At 47.7% G+C, this 20,201-nt stretch overlaps 2 protein-coding genes across 2 annotated transcripts; both read left to right on the top strand.

The window, feature by feature from the left end:
- Positions 1-4,458: 4,458 nt before the first annotated feature.
- On the top strand, positions 4,459-5,046 carry LOC140951047 (uncharacterized). The gene has a single exon (XM_073400268.1). It carries the CDS (start codon positions 4,459-4,461, stop codon positions 5,044-5,046), a length of 588 nt encoding a protein of 195 aa, XP_073256369.1.
- An 11,775-nt stretch (positions 5,047-16,821) lies between these two features.
- LOC140949583 (uncharacterized protein F54H12.2-like) lies at positions 16,822-18,198 on the top strand. The gene has a single exon (XM_073398741.1). It carries the CDS (start codon positions 16,822-16,824, stop codon positions 18,196-18,198), a length of 1,377 nt encoding a protein of 458 aa, XP_073254842.1.
- The last annotated feature ends 2,003 nt before the right edge of the window (positions 18,199-20,201 follow it).

Raw genomic sequence — 20,201 nt, 5'->3', positions numbered from 1 at the left:
ATAAGGGTGTATGGGAATGTATAGGGGTGTATGGGAATGTATAGGAGTATATAGTGATGTATAGGGGTATATGGCCATGTATAGGGGTGTGTGGTGATGTATAGGGGTGTATGGTGATGTATAGGGGTGTATGGGAATGTATAGGGGTGTATGGGGATGTATAGGAGTATATAGTGATGTATAGGGGTATATGGCGATGTATAGGGATGTGTGGTGATGTATAGGGGTGTATGGTGTTGTATAGGGGTGTATGGGAATGTATAGGGGTGTATGGGAATGTATAGGGTGTATGGGGATGTATAGGAGTATCTAGTGATGTATAGGGGTATATGGCGATGTATAGGGGTGTGTGGTGATGTATAGTGGTGTATGGTGATGTATTGGGGTGTATGGGAACGTATTGGGGTGTATGGAGATGTATAAGAGTATATAGTGTTGTATAGGGGTATATGGCGATGTATATGGGTATATGGTGCTGTATAGGGGTGAATGGTGATGTATAGGGGTGTATGGTGCTGTATAGGGGTGAATGGAGATGTATTGGGGTGTATGGGAATGTATAGGGGTGTACGGGGATGTATAGGAGTATATACTGTTGTATAGGGGTATATGACGATGTATAGGGGTGTATGGTGATGTATAGGGGTGTATGGGAATGTATAGGGGTGTATGGGGATGTATAGGAGTATATAGTGATGTATAGGGGTATATGGCGATGTATAGGGATGTGTGGTGATGTATAGGGGTGTATGGTGTTGTATAGGGGTGTATGGGAATGTATAGGGGTGTATGGGAATGTATAGGGTGTATGGGGATGTATAGGAGTATCTAGTGATGTATAGGGGTATATGGCGATGTATAGGGGTGTGTGGTGATGTATAGTGGTGTATGGTGATGTATTGGGGTGTATGGGAACGTATTGGGGTGTATGGAGATGTATAAGAGTATATAGTGTTGTATAGGGGTATATGGCGATGTATATGGGTATATGGTGCTGTATAGGGGTGAATGGTGATGTATAGGGGTGTATGGTGCTGTATAGGGGTGAATGGAGATGTATTGGGGTGTATGGGAATGTATAGGGGTGTACGGGGATGTATAGGAGTATATACTGTTGTATAGGGGTATATGACGATGTATAGGGGTGTATGGTGATGTATGGGGTGTATGGTGATGTATAGGAGCATATGGTGTTGTATATGGGTATACGGTGTTGTATAGGGATATATGGTGATGTATAGGGGTATATGGTGATGTATAGGGGTGTATGGTGATGTGTATGGGTGTATGGTGATGTAAAGGAGTATATGGTGTTGTATAGGGGTATATGACATATGTATAGGGGTGTATGGTGATGTATAGGGATGTATGGTGATGTGTATGGGTGTATGGTGATGTATAGGAGTTATGTATAGGGGTGTGTGGTGATGTATAGGGGTGTATGGTGATGTATAGGGGTATATGGTGATGTATAGGGGTATATGGTGATGTATAGGGGTGTATGGTTATGTATAGGAGTATATGGTGTTGTATAGGAGCATATGGTGTCGTATATGGGTATACGGTGTTGTATAGGGATATATGGTGATGTATAGGGGTATATGGTGATGTATAGGGGTGTATGGTTATGTACGGGGGTGTATGGTGATGTATAGGAGCATATGGTGTCGTATATGGGTATACGGTGTTGTATAGGGATATATGGTGATGTATAGGGGTATATGGTGATGTATAGGGGTGTATGGTTATGTACGGGGTGTATGGTGATGTATAGGAGCATATGGTGTCTTATATGGGTATACGGTGTTGTATAGGGATATATGGTGATGTATAGGGGTATATGGTGATGTATAGGGGTGTATGGTTATGTATAGGAGTATATGGTGTTGTATAGGGGTATATGACATATGTATAGGGGTGTATGGTGATGTATGGGGTGTATGGTGATGTATAGGAGCATATGGTGTTGTATATGGGTATACGGTGTTGTATAGGGATATATAGTGTAATAATAATAATATATAACAAGATACAATAAGTATATTACGGTACATAATAATAATCATATATGAAGTACCTACCGAACGCTCGTTTCGTCAAGCTAGCATACGCAGTAAGGAACGAAGACTCGAGGTGTGAGATTGCCACTGTATTTTCTACGACATTATTCCACGAGCGCGTGTTGTAGTATGTGATGATAGATAGCTAACGAGGGGCTTTGCGCCAAGTTGGTTGTAATCATCTCATATCCAACAAGCACAAGTGGAATAATTGTTTTATTAAAAATGCCCCCAAAACATAGAATTCAAAATTATGAGCCATCATACCATGCTCTGCAAATATGGCAAGAGTATGCGTGAATTTTGGGGGCTCTTTTACCAGTCACTACATGCTAATGAACCGGAGATTAGCTCTGACCTGAGGACCACAGCTTGTATGCAGACTTTCCCTTGACCTCATTCTACTGTACGGCCTGCTGAAATTTGAAGCTGTTTTTGTCGACAATGTGCTTGATGATTGCCAAGTTCTCTTTAACACCAAGTTCTCTTAAACGTTCATGACAACTTGTAATATCCAGTCCAGCATTCCAACAATTCCAGTATAGTCAGTTTTGCACCTGCGCATAAGCATCGCTTTACAGTGCCACGTTGTCAGATGTAGTCGGCAAAGTGTTTATTAAATGGCATTTATCTAGAGAAAGACTCGCAGTTGTTACACAACTAAACGTGTAAAACGGTTTTTGTTTGTTAAAATTTGAGGACATGTATTAGGACGTGCTAAGGACTTTGTTCTATTTCAGGCAAATTGACTTGTTTTGATTTTCAAGAAGGCGAAGTAGGTCAATCATTTAAAGCCATTTCACATGACTTAAAATGTTACTGTAAGTTAGTGCAGGCCACCAGCTGTGTTAGTAAGAGGTAGATATCTCTGAGGGGGGGGGGGGGGGGGGGTAAGGGGGGTCCGAAAACCACGTAGAAAAACGTAAAAATCCGTAATGAGTACCGCATACTAGAAATTTACCAAAATACCGAAACCAAAGTTACAAATTTGCTACTGATGCCGTGGACAATACTTCAGGTTGCCATGCCATTAGAAATACAACCTCACTTATTTAGCCAATGAAAAAACCTTCAACGCAGCAAACATCTCAAATGTTGTACAAAACATACTTTCAGTGATTTTATTTATTTATTTTTTTTTGTGAAAATTCGTCAAGATGCTAGTTTTCAAGCTCAAACATCCTGAACATGAGCTCGGAACACCCATTTTTTTGGGTCGCAACTCGAGCCAATAAGGAATAAATTATGAAAACTGCAAACCGCTTAGTCTTATAAAACCAAAACACTGAATGTTAAATAAAAATGTCCGCAAAACCGTACGAAAAATAAGGCAAAACCGCATTACCGTAAACGCTTACATCCCCCTCCTTTAAGTTGTTTCATAATCAGTTATACAATGACTCTCACCCAGTAAGCTTGGGATACCTTTGTCAAATTTGGCACAACTGAAATAATCTGACCACCCTCTACAACTCGTAACTTGCTATCGCAATAGGCCATATTCGTACTCACGGTATTGGACTGGAACTAGCTTGCAATTGAGGCTAACGCGGGGAGTCTTTTCAAATGCAAATGTCAAAAATCTCTCTTTAATGATATTCCCCCGCATGAGTATCCATTGCACGCTAGTTCCAGTCCACTACCAAGAATACGAATATGGTCTATTCACAAGTAAAAAATTAGAAAGTGGTACAATGAGTAATCTTATTATATGGCTAGCTCCATGAACGGGCAAGATAAATCAAATCCTGTGCTGTGATTGGCTATCCAAGTGGACAAGATGCAAGGCTTGCATAGCAGCCATTTCCTTTCCTTTTCCAGGTGGATAGATCGAACAAATGAGCGAGCAAGCGGGCGAGTGAGGGAGCGCGCCTGGGATGAGAAAAATATGGGGAGAAGTGGGGAGGGGGTGGGGAGAAACAGATCCTTATTTTTCGCACTTGCTTGCAGTTTCATTCCTTTTTTTTTTTTTGGAAATGCCTATTATGTAGGCTACACAAGATGGCACTGTCTTAACCAGTCAATCGGGACTACCCACTGCGTTCTGCAAGGAAATTTTCCCCGATAGGCATATAATAAATCCTTTGTATATAGTGACCAAGCTTGTACGGTCAAGATGGCCAGATATTGACCTTGTTCTGTTTTTGCGAGTTTGTGGACCTCAACTCCTTCTCGGTCCATTAAAACATGCTACCTCGTTCCCAGCGCCTTTTTCCTGGCTTGGGGGTTGGCTTGGGCACCCCCAAGCCAGGGAAAGGCCTAGGGAACGAGATTGCGTGTTTATGGACTGAGACGGAGTCAAGGTCCATAAACTTGCAATATCTTGACCTCACGCTTGCTCAATAACCTATATTTATGTCTTTAGATTGGTCTTGGATGTGTTTTGTTGAAGGAGAAAATGGAAGACCAAGTTGGTGATTTCAAAATAAGTAAGAGACAAATCATTCACACTTTTGAATTCAATAATGATTATGACAATGTTGAATTCACTCATGTCATGACGACTGACATCTACCGCCGAGGGAGACCTTACAAACTGTTCAATTCTAGTGGCCAAAGCCAGGTGCAGATCACTTTTGATCTGCCAGAGGATGTTAAGAAACCAACACGTCTCCATATGACCGTCACGGAAGGTTGCTGGAGTGGAATGATGGATTTTTTCTTGAATGATACTCTTTGGATTGAGCAACATGAGAGTGCTGGGCCCAATTTCCAAACTCGTGAGATAACTTTGGAAGTGGATAGGACACGGTTACCCCCCAGGAACAATTCTATTACCATGAAGCTCCGTGAAGATGCTGAATGTGTCTACTGGTTAGCAGACGCTATCATAGAAGTGACGTATGCTCTTCCATCTACACTCACTGACATCACTGCCAATGCTGTTGCGAGAATGATCAGGAATGGACAAATTAGGGCAGAAGTAATTAACAATGAAGAAAATCTTCCCAAAGGGGTTGCTGAAATTGTTTATGAGTGGATGTAACATAATTGGTTATTTTGCATTTATTTTTTTTCAAAAGGAACGTTTCTTAAGTTTTGTTTTACATAACAGCCTCTTTGAGCGGTTTCACCTGAGTGTCAAAAGTAGTTCATACTATTGATCCCAAAAGTCCTTTGAAATGGCTTTTTTCTAGGCCATTTGTTGCCAGGGATGGCACTAGGATTTTTCAATCTGGGTCCTCGTACCCACCTGTCTGGTCAAATTGGGGTCCCAAGCATTTTGGGTGGGTCTCAAAATTTTAGTGACCCTCCCCTAAGAAATTCTTTGTGTTGTTATGAGACAGAGTGACTGGCAAATTACTGTCATACTGTTAACTAAGCTTTGTCTTTTTTTTTTCGCTTGAAAACATTAACTTTAGACAATAAAAATACAATGTATTCTTAATTGTATTTCGACCAGGGAATCATCACTCACTTTGCTAGCATTACTGTAGCATTGTCACTTGCAGCTTTGAAATGTTTTTGCCGAACTTGTCCTCCTGACTCATGTGACGAACAAGCACCGATCTTTGGAAATTTTTGCATCCACTCGTGAACGCGAGCCTCTTGTTTGCAGCCATCCAAACTCTTTCAGCCATTTGTCTAAAAGGTGATTATGTCTAACAACGAACAAACATGGTGGGAGGAGGTGGAAGCTCATTCCAGTTATCGTCTCCAGTCCCCTTTGCGTAGTTATATCCAATATGGCAGCCACGATGTGAAGTCGCTTTGTTCAAAATTTTTTACTTCACTCAAACAACAAAAACTATTCAAGGTTCAAAGTAAGTGGAGTGAGTTCTTCAAGTAAACAGTTATATCCAATATGGCAGCCACGATGTGAAGTCGCTTTGTTCAAAAATTTTTTGCTTCACTCAAACAACAAAAACTATTCAAGATTCAAAGTAAGTGGAGTGAGTTCTTCAAGTAAACATCTTACGTCCTGGGACGCATTAAAATTTTGATGATGCATTTTTAGCATTTTTTTTGCATAAAAATGCACGATTTCTGCGTTAACGCGATCCCTGGTTGTACCGTTGGTTTCATTCATGTGATTCCAAAAAAGTGATCACATGATCATAAACATTTCTGGTATATACTTCATATACACCGAATGCAAATATGACGGATCTCTCGGTCGGCCCGGGTCTAGTTGCGCGAAAGCGAGGCTAGTGAGAGTTTGACTAATAGTCGCGGGTCGCGGGTCGCGGGTCCAAAGTCGCGGTCGCGGGTCCAATGTCGCGGTCGCGGGTCCAAAGTCGCGGTCGCGGGTCCAATGTCGCGGTCGCGAGTCCAAAGTCGCGGTCGCGGGTCCAATGTCGCGGCAGGGGAAAATGATTTGGAGTTCGAGGTAACTGAGTGAAAACGAGTGATATGAAAAAAATATAAAGGGAAAAAAAATCGTTTTTATGCATGATACTCTACGTTAACCAATTTACAGGTTACGGATGTTAGAGTCAACAAAATAATGTCTGAAGAAAAGACCTTAAAGAAAAAGCTGGCCGACTTTTGTGTTCACTGCAACTTCATTTTGTTTTCTTTCTATCGGGCCCAGTAATATATAAATTCAGCTTTGAATGTACTTATGCGTAGCGGTTTCTGATAAAAAATGTTACCATGAGTTACCATTGTTTTCTTCTTGTCTATTAATTGCTCACAAATGCTTAGGGGTGAATAATGTGCGATACTCTTCATAGACTATAAATTATAAACGTTACAACAACTTATAAAAACCTTTTTTAAAAAAGGCTAACTCGGGCTCGAAAAGCTACGAATCTGTCGGTAGAAGAAACGAGAACTATTTCAATTTTAACAAATGTTTTCGGCAAAAATAAAGAAAACGCTTGTTGAGAAACTTCCTGGTCGCAAACTCCCAAAATAAACTCTTTGCACAAGTAACTGGAAAGAGGAGGAGAGACGTTGGGCTTGAAGTGCCAGTAAAGTACATTCAAGCGGGTATTCAAGGCATGAATTTAATATAGAAACAAGTAATAATCCACAGCAACATGGGATAAAGCTCGAACTTTATCCTCTCTTGTCCACAGAAAGGAGTTTGTTTCCGCTAACGATTGAAATCCGGATTCCAAGTTCTACCAAGAGAGAATAGTAGTAATAGGGTCTCCAATAGGTCCCGACCAATCACAGCGCAGCAGAAATTTTCTCGACCAATCAGCATCGAGTATTTAGCCCATGTGACTTGATTGACGTCACAATGCCCATATTTGGGCATAAAAATCACGTGACCCCACACAAGAGGTGGATCCGCATGCTTGGCATAGTTTTAAAGGACCGCGTAGAACCTGGGTACAAGTGGGACGCTCAAAACGAAGCCCCAGTCCCCTCGCATCCCCGGAAGTCCATAAAAAAACACACACTGTATAAAGATCCACATCATTTTTAATACAAATATCGACAATGCCCTAAATGACATCCGGGACGTGTGTGACGCCCGAATGACGTCACGCCCATTGTTTTACATCAATACGCACAATAAAGATAGGGTGTTTGCTTCCTGGCTGAAGGAGTCATACAATGCGGATGAGGCCATGGAATATAATGGTTGAATCCTAGCAATGACCAAGGTTTGATCAAAAACAAATTGACATGAAAAAAAATACCTACAAAAAATGAAATGACATTGTTTAGAGCCAAGAAGCAAACTGAATAAGAAACACTCGACCATTGGTATGCACGAGGCGGTGTCTTACTGTCCAATGAATAACTAGAAAAACAAAAAAGACTTGTTTACAAAGTGGGACGTGTGTGACGCCCTCGTGGTGTCACGCCCGGAAAAGATTGTATACAAAACAATTCTATTAAAATCCAGTCTTGGTTGAAATTAAAATGCTCTAGGATCCAAAGCGTTTCTGGGAAAAAATTAACGTCTTAGTTTGAACAAATGGAGTAAGCTGGCCTGTCCTTGATAATTGATGATACAAAGTTTGTGAGGGATGATGCATTTGAAAATCATCACCACTTGGATAATCCAATGGGAATCTAATTAAAAAAATAATCATGAACATCCAGCAGGGGTGGCGCCACCATGCAGACCTCCCCCTGCCGGGTGTTCAAAATTCCCATTCCATGCTGTCCATCATGGCACAGCCCCGGCAGGGTTCATGGAGTTCGGACACGTGCCGTAAATAAATCCAGCACCGTTTACACACAAAATACAATTTCCCAGTCAAATTTTGGAGGGACCTTGAATGCTGGTTCATCACCTGGGCAATGGCTGAAAAAGGAATGGGAGATAAATGGCTCGTATGACAAAACGAGAATCTGAAAAAAATAAAAACATGTTTTTAAGGACGGGGTGGGTAGCCCATGCCTTGCAACATCTCGCACCAATAACAGGGCACGTGTAAGTCGCCGGCAAAACGAAAATTCAAATAACAACGACAACAGAGTAATTTAATGGGTCTCGGAAATGGAAGATGAATCCCCGATCCAGTGTACCACTGCACGATACTGCCGAGGAAACACCATGCAGCGGAAGTACCATGAACCCTGTGGGTACTGAGAATGGTAAGCGAATCTACGAGAAAATGAATCATTATTACTCTTGTGAGCCCATGAGTAAATAAACAAGACGGTCTCGCATCCAGCCTCTGTACCCATAGATTTCAATCATGGTCATCACATCTGAAACGTTTCATGAAGACTAATTACACATCGAACAGTACTATAATGACATCGCAATTGCACGGGTCTAATCCAACTTCCATACTGGTTTAACGTATAATGAAAGCCTACAAAGAGGTGGAAAGTCGAATCAAGATGGGAATACTGGTACGAAAGAAACCGGATTGCAAAGGGCGGATCCATTGCGTATGATGACGCAACAAGCAATGCATGGCTGTAAAAAAAAAATTAATCTAAAATTAATCCTCTAAAAACCCTAAGGCAGCCAAATCCGGTTCACCCACAGGACCCTGGCGCCGGAGAAACGAATTGATCCTAAACGTCATTCGCAGTGGAAAATCGTCCCAGTCTCGATGGTTGGGGTCCCCACTCTGTACATAGTCCACGATTTCATCTTCAGTGAGAGACCCCTCCCGGTTGCCAGCAATCACATCATCTAAGGTCAAACCGTCCATCATACGTTCACAATGGTTACACACCCCGCCATGAGTGGGATGGGCGACCCACTGATAAATATGACAGACAGGCTGATTCTCCACATGGTCCCAAGAATCTAATAAAAAAATGAAAATCAACACGAACAGGTTGGGACCCAGAACCGCGCGGCCCAATTGAGTCGAGCTCGTCGAGGGCAAAGACACAGGTGGACAGGCCACAGCACGGTGCGTAGAAATTCAAACCCCTTGAACACATCTAGGAATCAAAAAGGGAAATGAGGAAAAAAAGGACCCACACCCGAAAAAAAGGAAAGCCATGACACTTACCAGCCATGCGACGACGATGGACCTCGTGATCCAACTTACGGGCAACAGGGTGGTCCCACGGCAGTGTCTTGGCCCAATCCCGCAGTTCTTCGTGGGTGCAGCGTCGGAAAAAGGCGCGCAGGCATTCCTTGCCTATCGGGAGGCGATCCAACATTTTCAGGGCTTCGAATAACATGGCGATCGGCATAGTATACAACACAATAGACGACAGCGAGCTCACCATCTTGACCAGCACAACTGAACAAACTGGAATGAACCCACACAGGGCACGCAACGTGATTTAGAGACTCCACGAGCGAATCAGATGGGTGGAGAGCCATCACGTGGGGTGTCTAGGAACGAGAGGAGACTCTAGGGGGTACCCCCCATGGGTACACCTTTTCATCCCTGACCTAGGGGGTCTAGCGCGAGTGTGTGATTGGTGGAGACCGGAGGATAAACAAGGGAACACCACGGTGAGAGGTCAGTTGCCTGAGTTTTGCACTGTCAAGATGGACTGCCGAGGGTTAGTCGATCCCCACAACAAACCGTTTGGCCGCGTGCTCCCGTTGGAAGTCCAAATTAAGATTATGTTTTGGGTCCATTGCTTTTACACGATGGACAAGCGGAAGAAGGTGGTGCAAGAGTTCAAGGGTCTACCCAAATGCGACCTGACCGGTTTCCCCCAACATTTGGGCGAAGACCGTTGGTGGAACCAAGTGGTGGTGCGGTTGCACGCCCCCAGAAAAAATGGCTGCCACCACTGCCACCGTCTCATGGATCACCGGTTATCGGTGAGTAAAAATGTGGTTTGACTCTTCTTCTTCTCATGACCTTGACTTTGAGAATTTTTTTTTCTGGGTTTTAGATTGGCATGATGGTGGAGATGGCGCGTCAACCCCCCAATCTCGACTACTTGATGAATGAGGGCATTGTGTTCATCATTGACACGTTCAAGCATCGGATCTCCGATGTCCCCCTTGGAAAACACCCCGTCAGGATTGGCAGGAGGAAGGCTTCCTACGATACGGTGGACAAAGTGATGAGGAGACTGGACTTGATTATGAATGTCATGTCAGCCATGAATTTTATTGTCCTTGATATACATTGAGATTAAAAAAACATGTGTTCTATATCAGTGTCTTTTTTATTGGTGTTTGAATAAACGTTCCAGGGTGGGATAAATGGTTGGGTCTTCTTCCCGCGTGCCTACAATAGCGGTCTTGTCTTGGAGGGTGGGTAGGGCAATGTAGTCCTCGGTCATGCCTTCACATTGTTGATATTGACCTTGGGTGGGATTCCACCATAACCATTCTTCCCGATCCACATCAAAGACATAGACGGGTTTGCCTAAGAGCTGGGCCATGACCACACTCCAGCCTGTCCCACCCAATAGATGCTTGCGCAACTCGTCAAAATAGCCCACGGCCAAGACTAAGGACGCCGGCTGGATCACGTGAACATTGCGCTGGATATACTGGAGGCTGATGGGATGATGCACTTGTCGACCCAATCGAAACGCGGCCTGGGTCACGGTGGGGGTGACGGCATCCAACTCCGATTGGGTCAAGGGCGCGAGAGACTTGGCTCGAGGGTGACAGGGTGGGATGACGACCACACACGCATGCCCATACAACTGACATAATCGTTCCACATGCGTGTCCACGCCTTTGGCGCCGCCCGTGTAAATGGTCAATGGCATGTTCTGTGAAAAATTAAAAACAGTGTTTAGGGCGAGATAATGGAGTCCACGCCCATAGGGTATGCGGTTCATCATCAGCGTACAGCAAGGGGGTTTGCCATTCCCGACACGTGACCGTTTGTTCGAAAATACGTCGGGCATGGCGACAGTTGGAGCAATTATCGGGAATCCAATCCAGGCCTTGCCCTTGAGCGAACGCCTTGTCTTTGTCGTCCTTACAAAGGTTGCATAAGATCACATCCAACAGACGATCGCATCGTTTTTGCCACAAGACGCGTTGGGCATTGACTTGGTACAGGGTGGGTAAGACATGGGAGTGGCGACGTAACCACCCACTCATTTGACAAGCTCGGACGTGCGCGCAATGATCGTGCCAGACCCCACTCTCACGAGCTCCGTCGGTATGGTCCATGCACCAATTGCGCCCCTGATCGTTGGTGGCCATCACATTGGCGGTGGCAATGGGAAGAGAGGCCAAGTCCGGACACCCCTGCCCTTCCAAGACCACGAGGGGGTACGACCTCTCTTGGAACAGTCGATACAGACCATTGAGGGTGAACACCCCGAGTCGATTCCGTTGGGGGGTAAGGTACTGTTGACACCAACGGGTGAGATCATCCTGGATCTGATGGTAGGGATGAAAGTCCTGGCGGTTGTACACCGTGGACGGTTCAAAAGGCAACCCATGCACTGTCTGGGTCTGACGATCGACACGCGTTTTAGCCTTCTTGGATAATTGATGATACGACACGCCTGGCGGTAACAGGTATTTGAACAACACATGATGATGCCCTGTCCAATCACACAAGGCCAGTTCTCGAATAATATACTCGTCTCGGGAAAGGGCAAACCCCTGACTGTACGCCAAGAGACCCACTTGGTTCAACGACATGTTTTGCTTACCGTCAAGAAGAGAGGACCGCAACGACTGAAAACGGGCGTCGAACCACCCCGGGTTTTATAACAGAATGCGTGGGCTCTGATTGGCGGAGCGTCCGATCACACCACCCTCACGAGTTTCAAGGGCTGAGACCGGATTGGTGGACACAAGATCGTATGAGGATCACGAGATGCAGGGACATGGGCTATAAAAGGCAGGCCACACATGCACCCAAATCATTCCGCCCAGACATGGAACGTCAAGCCACTCAACCTGCCGCGGTGCCCTCAGGACGCAAACGACGCCGAGTGAGTAGTAGTAAGAAACCCAAGGGGGAAAAAGAAGACATGAAAGCTACCCGTGAACGCGAGATGACTTTGATCGGGTTGCCCCGAGCTGAAGCGGAGGCATATCAAGCTGTAGAGAGGAAAGTGGAACCGACCCCCACCAGTGAACTCGTGTTGGCCCTGAACGCCCTACCCCGAGCAGACCCACCACCCACACCTTCCCCCATCGTCTCACCCGTCCCCTCCGTGAACGACTTGATGGAGGGCACCCTGAAAGACTATGAGGAAGAGTGTCTAGAGGAAGGGACCTGTCAGACGGATCCTGCCCAGGAAGAACAGGACCTCGATCAGATGGACACCCAATTGAACGAGCTCTTGTATGAAACGTGCCCCTTTCATCCTGGTGAATACATCTATTGCGTCAACCCCCAGACCCAATTTGGCCAGTTAAGGTTCAAGTGCCCCCAAGAAGGATGTCCTGTGTATTTGTTTGAAGATAGTCGAGAGGTGATGATGGAGACATTGAAAAAAGACACACACCCTCAAGTCCGGGCCCGAGTGCAACGAGGGGAGCTCAAATGCAAATGTGGGTTGGTCCCTAGGATGAAATTGAGCCGAACCAGCAAGAATTTCCAGAAAGTGTTTTTTAGTTGTGGGAGCTTTCTCACCGGCCAAGACCCCTGTGGCTACTTTCAATGGCTCCATGGCCCACTGTGGTGCCCCCGAGAGCCAGCGCAACCCACACTGAGACGATGGGTGAAAGACACACCCTCTGAGGTCCATGACTATGAGAAGGCGTCCGTAAGACCATGGGGCATGCCTGCCGTCCCCCTTTTGAAAGGAAAAGGTCATGAGATGGAGACATCCCCACCCTGGGAGATGAACTTTATCGAGAGGCATAGGCCGTGGGCCAATCAGTTTAAGGAAGCAGCCCAAGCCCAGGAGCGAGAGTATGAGAGAAGGCGCCATTTGCATAAGAACTTTGGTAGCTCGGTATTGTTTTGAAAAAAATCATGTAGGTGTGTGAAAAAACTATTAAAGACAGAGATGGGCTAGAAGGAGGTGTCAGTGTCTTGATGTCGTTGCCACGCGCTTACGAAGATCCCCAAGCACCCGGGGCTTTGGGCGGGGTCCAACCCTTTGCCCAAGCTCATAAATTGAAAACCCCGCAAGCCCAAAAGATTCTCCAATCGGTGTTGAGTTATACCCTCCACAAACCCCGACGGACACGGTTTCCCACCGCGCCCACGTTGGTCTTTGACCGAGACGAACAATGGCAGATGGATTTGGTCGACATGCAAAAACTCCGTCGATGGAATCAGGGGAACAACTATTTGTTGACGGTGATCGACGTCCTGTCCAAATATGCCTGGGCCGTCCCCATCAAATCCAAAAGCAGCACGGACATGATCCGAGGGTTGGACAAGATTCGTCGACAAGCCTCGCCGCGACGACCGCTCCGCGTGCAGACGGATCAAGGCAAAGAATTTTTAAATAAAAAAGTGCAAGCCTGGTTCAAGCAACAGGGGTGGCATCATTTTTACACGTTTGGGGATAGCAAGGCCTCCGTGGTGGAACGATGGCATCGCACGTTGAAACAACGCATGTACCGGTATTTTACCGCCCACAATACGTTACGGTACGTGGACGTGTTACAACCCTTGATTCATACCTACAATCACACCCAGCATCGCAGTATTGGGCTGGCCCCGCATCAAGTCACCCCCAAAACGGTCCCGGAGGTGTGGGACCGACTCTACGGCTCGCGATTGGAGCAAACGACCCCACCGCCCCAATGTCGCGTCGGGGATCGAGTGCGTCTCAATAAGAAACATCGTCCCTTCAAAAAAGGGTATTTGCCCGGGTGGACGGAAGAAGTGTTTGTGGTCACGCACGTTCGTCGTCATCCGATCGTCACGTATCGACTCAGTGAATGGGACGGCACACCTATAAAAGGCACGTTTTACGAACCCGATGTTCAAAAAGTGCAAGTGTCGGACGACTCGTTATTTCGGGTCGAAAAAGTCTTGAAACGCCAAGGACGCCGGGTGTTGGTCCGGTGGAAAGGGTGGCCGGCCAAGTACGATAGTTGGATTCCCGCGCAGCATGGTCCGCGTCAAAATCACGCCTCGAAAAAGAAAAAAGCGGGTGCGGTTTCTCGATGAGGTACAGGCGGATTCCAGCCGACCGCGCGCCAGTTATACCCCCACGCCCACCAGCGACGCCGACGTGCTGAAATTCATTCAGAAGAAAGCGGCCGAACAACGGCAAGCCCAACCGTGGTGGGAAAAGTTGGCCAGTCCGACCAAGCAGCAATGGGCGTACGCCAATGCCTACCATCGAGCCGAAGCGTATGCCAAGAAACGAGGGGCCTTGCGGTCCCCCTCCAAGAAAAAACAACAACGCCGACGCGCGGGTCGTCATCCACCGATGCGCAAGAAGAAACCCCCCAAACCCAAGACGTGCATGACCCTGATGGAATTGGCCCGGGCCTTTCCCAACATTGCCCAGCAAGTGTGTTTTCATCCCAAACAATCGACCTTCAATTCCGTGGTAGGACGCGTCCCTCGCAGCAAACAGAAAGTGGCCCAATGGCTATAAAAGGACCCTGCCCCCATTGTGATGTTACAACTTCTCATCATGAGTGAGATGAAACGCCTGACGCTGGTCAGCGATCCCACCAACGAGTTTCCCAACAATGCCAACAACAGTTTCAAGGTGCGATTGCCCGAACGGCTGGTGTTACCGGGCGCGGGGTGGCATGCCTCCTTGATGTCCCTGACGGTCCCGGATCAAGGCCAGAGCAATGCCATCATTGCCGCGGATCCTCATACCAAAGTGGTTCGATTCAAGTACCCACAAATCATCCGTAAATGGACAGACACAGGCAACCCATCGACCTCAGGGTATCTGCGTGTAGAGGCCCCTTTACTCAATGGCCAAATCGAATTGGAAGATGTCCTGAATGCCAATCAAATCGTGGCCACAGGGACGGATTTTTGGAAACGCGTGAGTCAAGAAGTGCATAACTTTACCATGAAAACTCTGGTGGCACAACAAAATAATCTGATGATCAATGATCGCGATTCCAAACCGATCGTGAGCATCAAAAAACACGCGATGCCCCGACTGACGTGGAAAGAGGATGCCCTGGTGATTCATGGGGTGGCCCAAAAAGATTTGATTAACGTAGGCCAAGTCAACGTGGTGGAATTTTACATCAACTTGGACATTGCCCTGAAGTTTGGCTTGTTAACCAGAAAGACAGGCAAAACAGCCAATGTCACAGGTTCCTTTGACATTGGTCCCAATTTGCAATTCACGGCACCTGCAGGCAACTATAATGAGACCACCAGTCCAGTGGGCAGTCAACAGCGGCGGTTTTACAATTGGGAAGGTGAGCAGTACATGGGGGTGAGACAGACCAGCCGAGCCTTTACGATCACGACCATGGATAATGTGGTATGGATGAGATTGTACATGGGCTTCGAATGGCAGATCAACAACCTGAATGCCTCGTTTGAAAAGATTGTGGGGACCCGTAAACGCACCGTCATGGTCTATTCGGATCTAGTGGAATCCACGGTGGTGGGCAGTGGCAAGTTTCCCCTGTTGCGGGAAGTGCAATTGTTGAGAACCGGCGATGGGGAAAGTACAGCGGAACCCCTGCACCATCAATGGATCAAAGTGCGAGGACAACAATTGGATATTTTGGAAGTGGAGATTGCCAGTACGAGTGGACCCCTGGCCATCTTACCCCCGGGCAAAACCTTGGTGACCATCGGTCTCAAACAGCTATAAAAAGCCATTCACGCCACGCGAGGGACCAAACAGCACCTCGACGTGAACCGACCAAAATGCGCGGAGGCAGTTTAACACGGTACCACACGCCCGTGGTCACCTCACAAGAGGGCCGGGGGTTAGCCGAAGACTTGATCAAACTGGCGGGACCCCTGGTCCTACAGCAAGCTCAAGCGGGACTGCGAGATATTCAACGAGGCAAGAGTGCCGCGGAGACGTGGGCGGATCGACGTGGGCAATTGAGCCGCGGGTTGAAACGGAAAGCCCCCGCCATGGTGTGGGCGGGCGGCAAACACCAAGCCAAAAAAACCTATAAAAGAGCCACGCAACGTATACGGGACATCTTTGGACGTTAAACATGGTACGCGTGGGTGGTTTTCTCAAAACGCAAAATCGCATTCGACGGCAACGTGCCCGTGGACGGTTCATCTCGCCGTAGCAACTCGGGGGCACGATCCTTGGCAAGTCGACGACGGCGCGCTATCCCTTGATGCATACCTCCTCCCGCCTGTTGGACCCCCTCTCCATGGAAAAGAGGATGCTTCGACAAGTTCGCCGGATGAAAGGGGGCACGATTTTTGGCTTGTCCACTCGCATGCGCATGGGGGATCCCAGGCAGGTGTTGTGGGCCAACCAAGAAAAAGCCAGGAGGCAACGCTGGCTCCAGCAACGAATGCGAAAGGGTATAAAAAGGGGACGACGTTGAACCCCAGGGTCAGACCGCATCATGTCGCTCCAACTGTTTGACGTGCCCGATGTGGATTATCGGTACGAAGCCTCACGGGAGGTGGAGTTTCAACCCGCCTTGACAGGCATCCAACCCATCACGTTCTCCATCCCGGGCTCCGACGATTATTACGATACCGATTCCCTCCGATTCAAAGTCAAAGTCCGTCTGACCGATCCAGCCGCTGGGTATACAGGCTTGAATGCAGGGCTGCTCATCTCCGATGCCAACGAATCGAGACATGTGTATTGCGTCAACAATTTTGGACACTCCATCTTTCGAGACATCACTCTGAGCATGAATGGGGTCCTCATGACGGAACAGAGCAACACCTACCATTACAGAGCCTACCTAGAAACCCTCCTGAACTACAACCGAGAAGAAGGCGCCACCAAGTTAGCCCCTCAAGGATGGGTTAATCAGCTCAATGTGGCGAATACCATAGGAGCCACCGCTGTCAATTCGGATGTCCCCACCAATGCGAATTGGAGTGGCAATGCAGACTTGAGAACCTTGACCAGCAAATTACTGGAACAACATTGGCACACCTTCCTCATCCGCCCCCATTTGCCACCCCTCAAGACAGGCAAATTATTGGTCCCCAATGTCCAGATGGACTTTGAACTCTTCCTCAACCCCAACACCGTCTACTTGCTAGGTACCCCCAACAAAGGCACCTTGGTGACGAAGAAAATTCCAGCCATTCACCCAGAAGACATTAAAGTCACCTTGCTGATGAGAAAAGTGACCTTGAATGCCAGCGTCTATGTCAGACTGCAGAAAGAAAGACAGCTGGGCAAACAAATTGCCCGCTACCCCGTGGTGCGGAGCGAAATCCGTACCTTTTCCTTTGATGGACGAACCACCCAATGGGAACAAGACAATGTGTTTGTGGGTCGATTTCCTGACCGAGTGATGGTCGGGTTACTGCATTCGGATGCCTTCAATGGAAACCTACAACGCTACCCCTTTGCCTTTGAAAAGTTTGGGGTCACCCAGATACGTCAGACCTTGAATGGAGAAGAATACCCTTACAGAACCCTGCAACTGACTGGAGATCAAGCCTATGAAGATCTACTGGGGTACGATCGATTTCTACAAGCCATGGGTGCCTACAAGGAAGACAAGATTCCCCTCCTGCTGCCTGGGGATTGGGGCCAAGGCAAGAACTGCACGTTGTTGCTCTTCAACAATGTGCCCAGTGGAAAAGCCGATGATCCTCAGTATCGCAACCCCCGTCAATCGGGCAATGTGCGACTGATCATTGATATTGCTGCCGCTGTCGGTCACAACATCACCGTGTTGGTCTGGAGCGAGTATGAAAACATGTATGAGATCAATCATATGGGAGGTATAAAGTACAACATCAACGGCTGAGATGCATTCAGAAGACAGAAGACACCGGGCATGGAGTTTGTGGCGCTCAGTGATAGGGTGTTGCGAGCGTTGGCCCTAGAAGATCCCACGTTGCGACGTGTGTTTCACGGGGTGTACCCCTCCGACCAGTTACCCCGTTCACCTCCCAAGAGTGTCCGTCAAGCCTACATTGTCAACACCGATCCGGCGGGAGAACCGGGACAACATTGGTTGGGCCTGTGGACGGAACAGAACAAGTGCGAGATCTTTGACAGTTATGGACTGCCCCTGCACGTGTACACCCACCCGGACCTGCACCAATGGTGGAGTCAATGGAAGCACCTGATCCGCAGTGACCAGACGTTGCAAGCCCTGGATAGTCAGACCTGTGGCCATTATGCGTTATTTTTTTTAAAAGCCCGAGCCCAAGGCCAATCCTATCAAGACTTTTTGGGGCAATGGAGTTGCGACAATTTAGTGTTGAACGATCAGAAAGTGGCCGAGCAGTTGAAACGGGTGATTAAACAAGAAGTCCAAGATGAAGTCGATGCCCGCCCAGAGGAGGGAGGCCAAAAGAATGTGAGCCGCCAGGCCTTTATGCTTTGTAATCCTTGTGAGTGTTGAAATAAAAAACACCATAAAACGAGATGTGCTGTGAAAGAGTGGTCATTTGAAATCTCATCATGATTACGCGAGGGGATGTCCAGCGGGTGATTGACGCCTTCGTGATAGAAGAAACCTTGTATTGGTGGTCCCACCCCATTGAACGGGTGAACACCGTCCAAGGGGTGGATGCCTGGGATGGGTATCATTGGTTGGTGGCCCGCCAACTGGCCCAAGACCAAGACTGGGTCGCTCTCAAACAGTACATGGACACCATGAAAGAAACGCATTTAAGGGAGATGATGGAAGGGTTGATTCAATACGAGTCGCCACGCCTCTACCACGAGTATTGGACAGCATGCCCAGCCCCAGACAACAACGACGCGCTTCCTCCCGACTCCTGCGAAGATTGGATAGCCTGCCCAGCCACAGACGACGACGGCAGCGCGCCTCCTCTCGACGACCCCGTTTTCGTCAAAACGGGCGAGGCATCATGAGCGTGTTGGCCAAAGCGGCCAACATCGGCTATAAATTGGGACGTAGCAAACGGTATAAACGTATGGGCGCCAAAGGGGCCACGGGTCATTATCGACGACTGCCTCGACCGTGGGAAGGATGATTCGACAGCCCAGTAGTGTGATTATCGCTGGCCCATCGGGCAGTGGCAAGAGCGAGTTAGTGGAACAATGGTTACGGGACCTCAACGTGTTTCAAGTCAAACCCCACAAGATCGTCTATGCGTACGACCGATGGCAACCCCGGTTTGATCGTATGCAAAAAAAAGAGGGGATTCAGTTTCATCGCGGGTTACCGGACCCCCGTCATTTAACCCAATGGTTTGGCCGGACGCGCGGCGGAGTGCTGGTGTTGGACGATTTGATGGAAGAAGGGGGACAGGACAAACGCGTGTTGGATTTATTCACCAAAGATTCCCATCATCGCAACATCACCGTCTTGTATTTGACGCAAGATTTATTCCCACCGGGTAAATTTGCCAAGACCATTAATCGCAACGCGCATTACATTGTGGCCTTCAAGAATCCCCGGGATCAAACGGGCATACGCACCATTTTACTGCAAGCCTTTCCCGACCGATGGCGTCAAGTCTTGCGCCTATTTAAACGCATCACGTCCCGTCCCTTTGGCTATTTGATGTTGGATGTGCATCCGGCGTCGGATGATCGGTACCGCTTGTGGAGTCATTTAACGCGCCGAGAAGGCAAGGCGCAAGTCCATACCCTGCCCGTGGATGTCCCTGCCGTTCGAAAACGAACTGCAACGAGAACTCGCCAGGGTCCGTCGGCAAAGAGAAGGCGGACAACAACGTGACTTATCGGTCCGCATGGACACGCCGACGTTCTCGCCCGCTGGGGTGGGGTCGCCCACCGCCCCTCCCCCAGATCTCAGTACCATGACGGACA

This window comes from Porites lutea, chromosome 10 (assembly GCF_958299795.1).
Source record: "Porites lutea chromosome 10, jaPorLute2.1, whole genome shotgun sequence".
NCBI lineage: Eukaryota > Metazoa > Cnidaria > Anthozoa > Scleractinia > Poritidae > Porites > Porites lutea.
Note: the sequence above shows the minus strand (reverse complement) of the source record. Positions and strands in the feature narration are given on the sequence as shown.

What these genes read in the sequence shown, in the direction of transcription:
- LOC140951047 (XM_073400268.1), top strand. Translation starts at nt 4,459, where the DNA reads ATGGAAGACCAAGTTGGTGATTTCAAAATAAGTAAGAGACAAATCATT.
- LOC140949583 (XM_073398741.1), top strand. Translation starts at nt 16,822, where the DNA reads ATGTCGCTCCAACTGTTTGACGTGCCCGATGTGGATTATCGGTACGAA.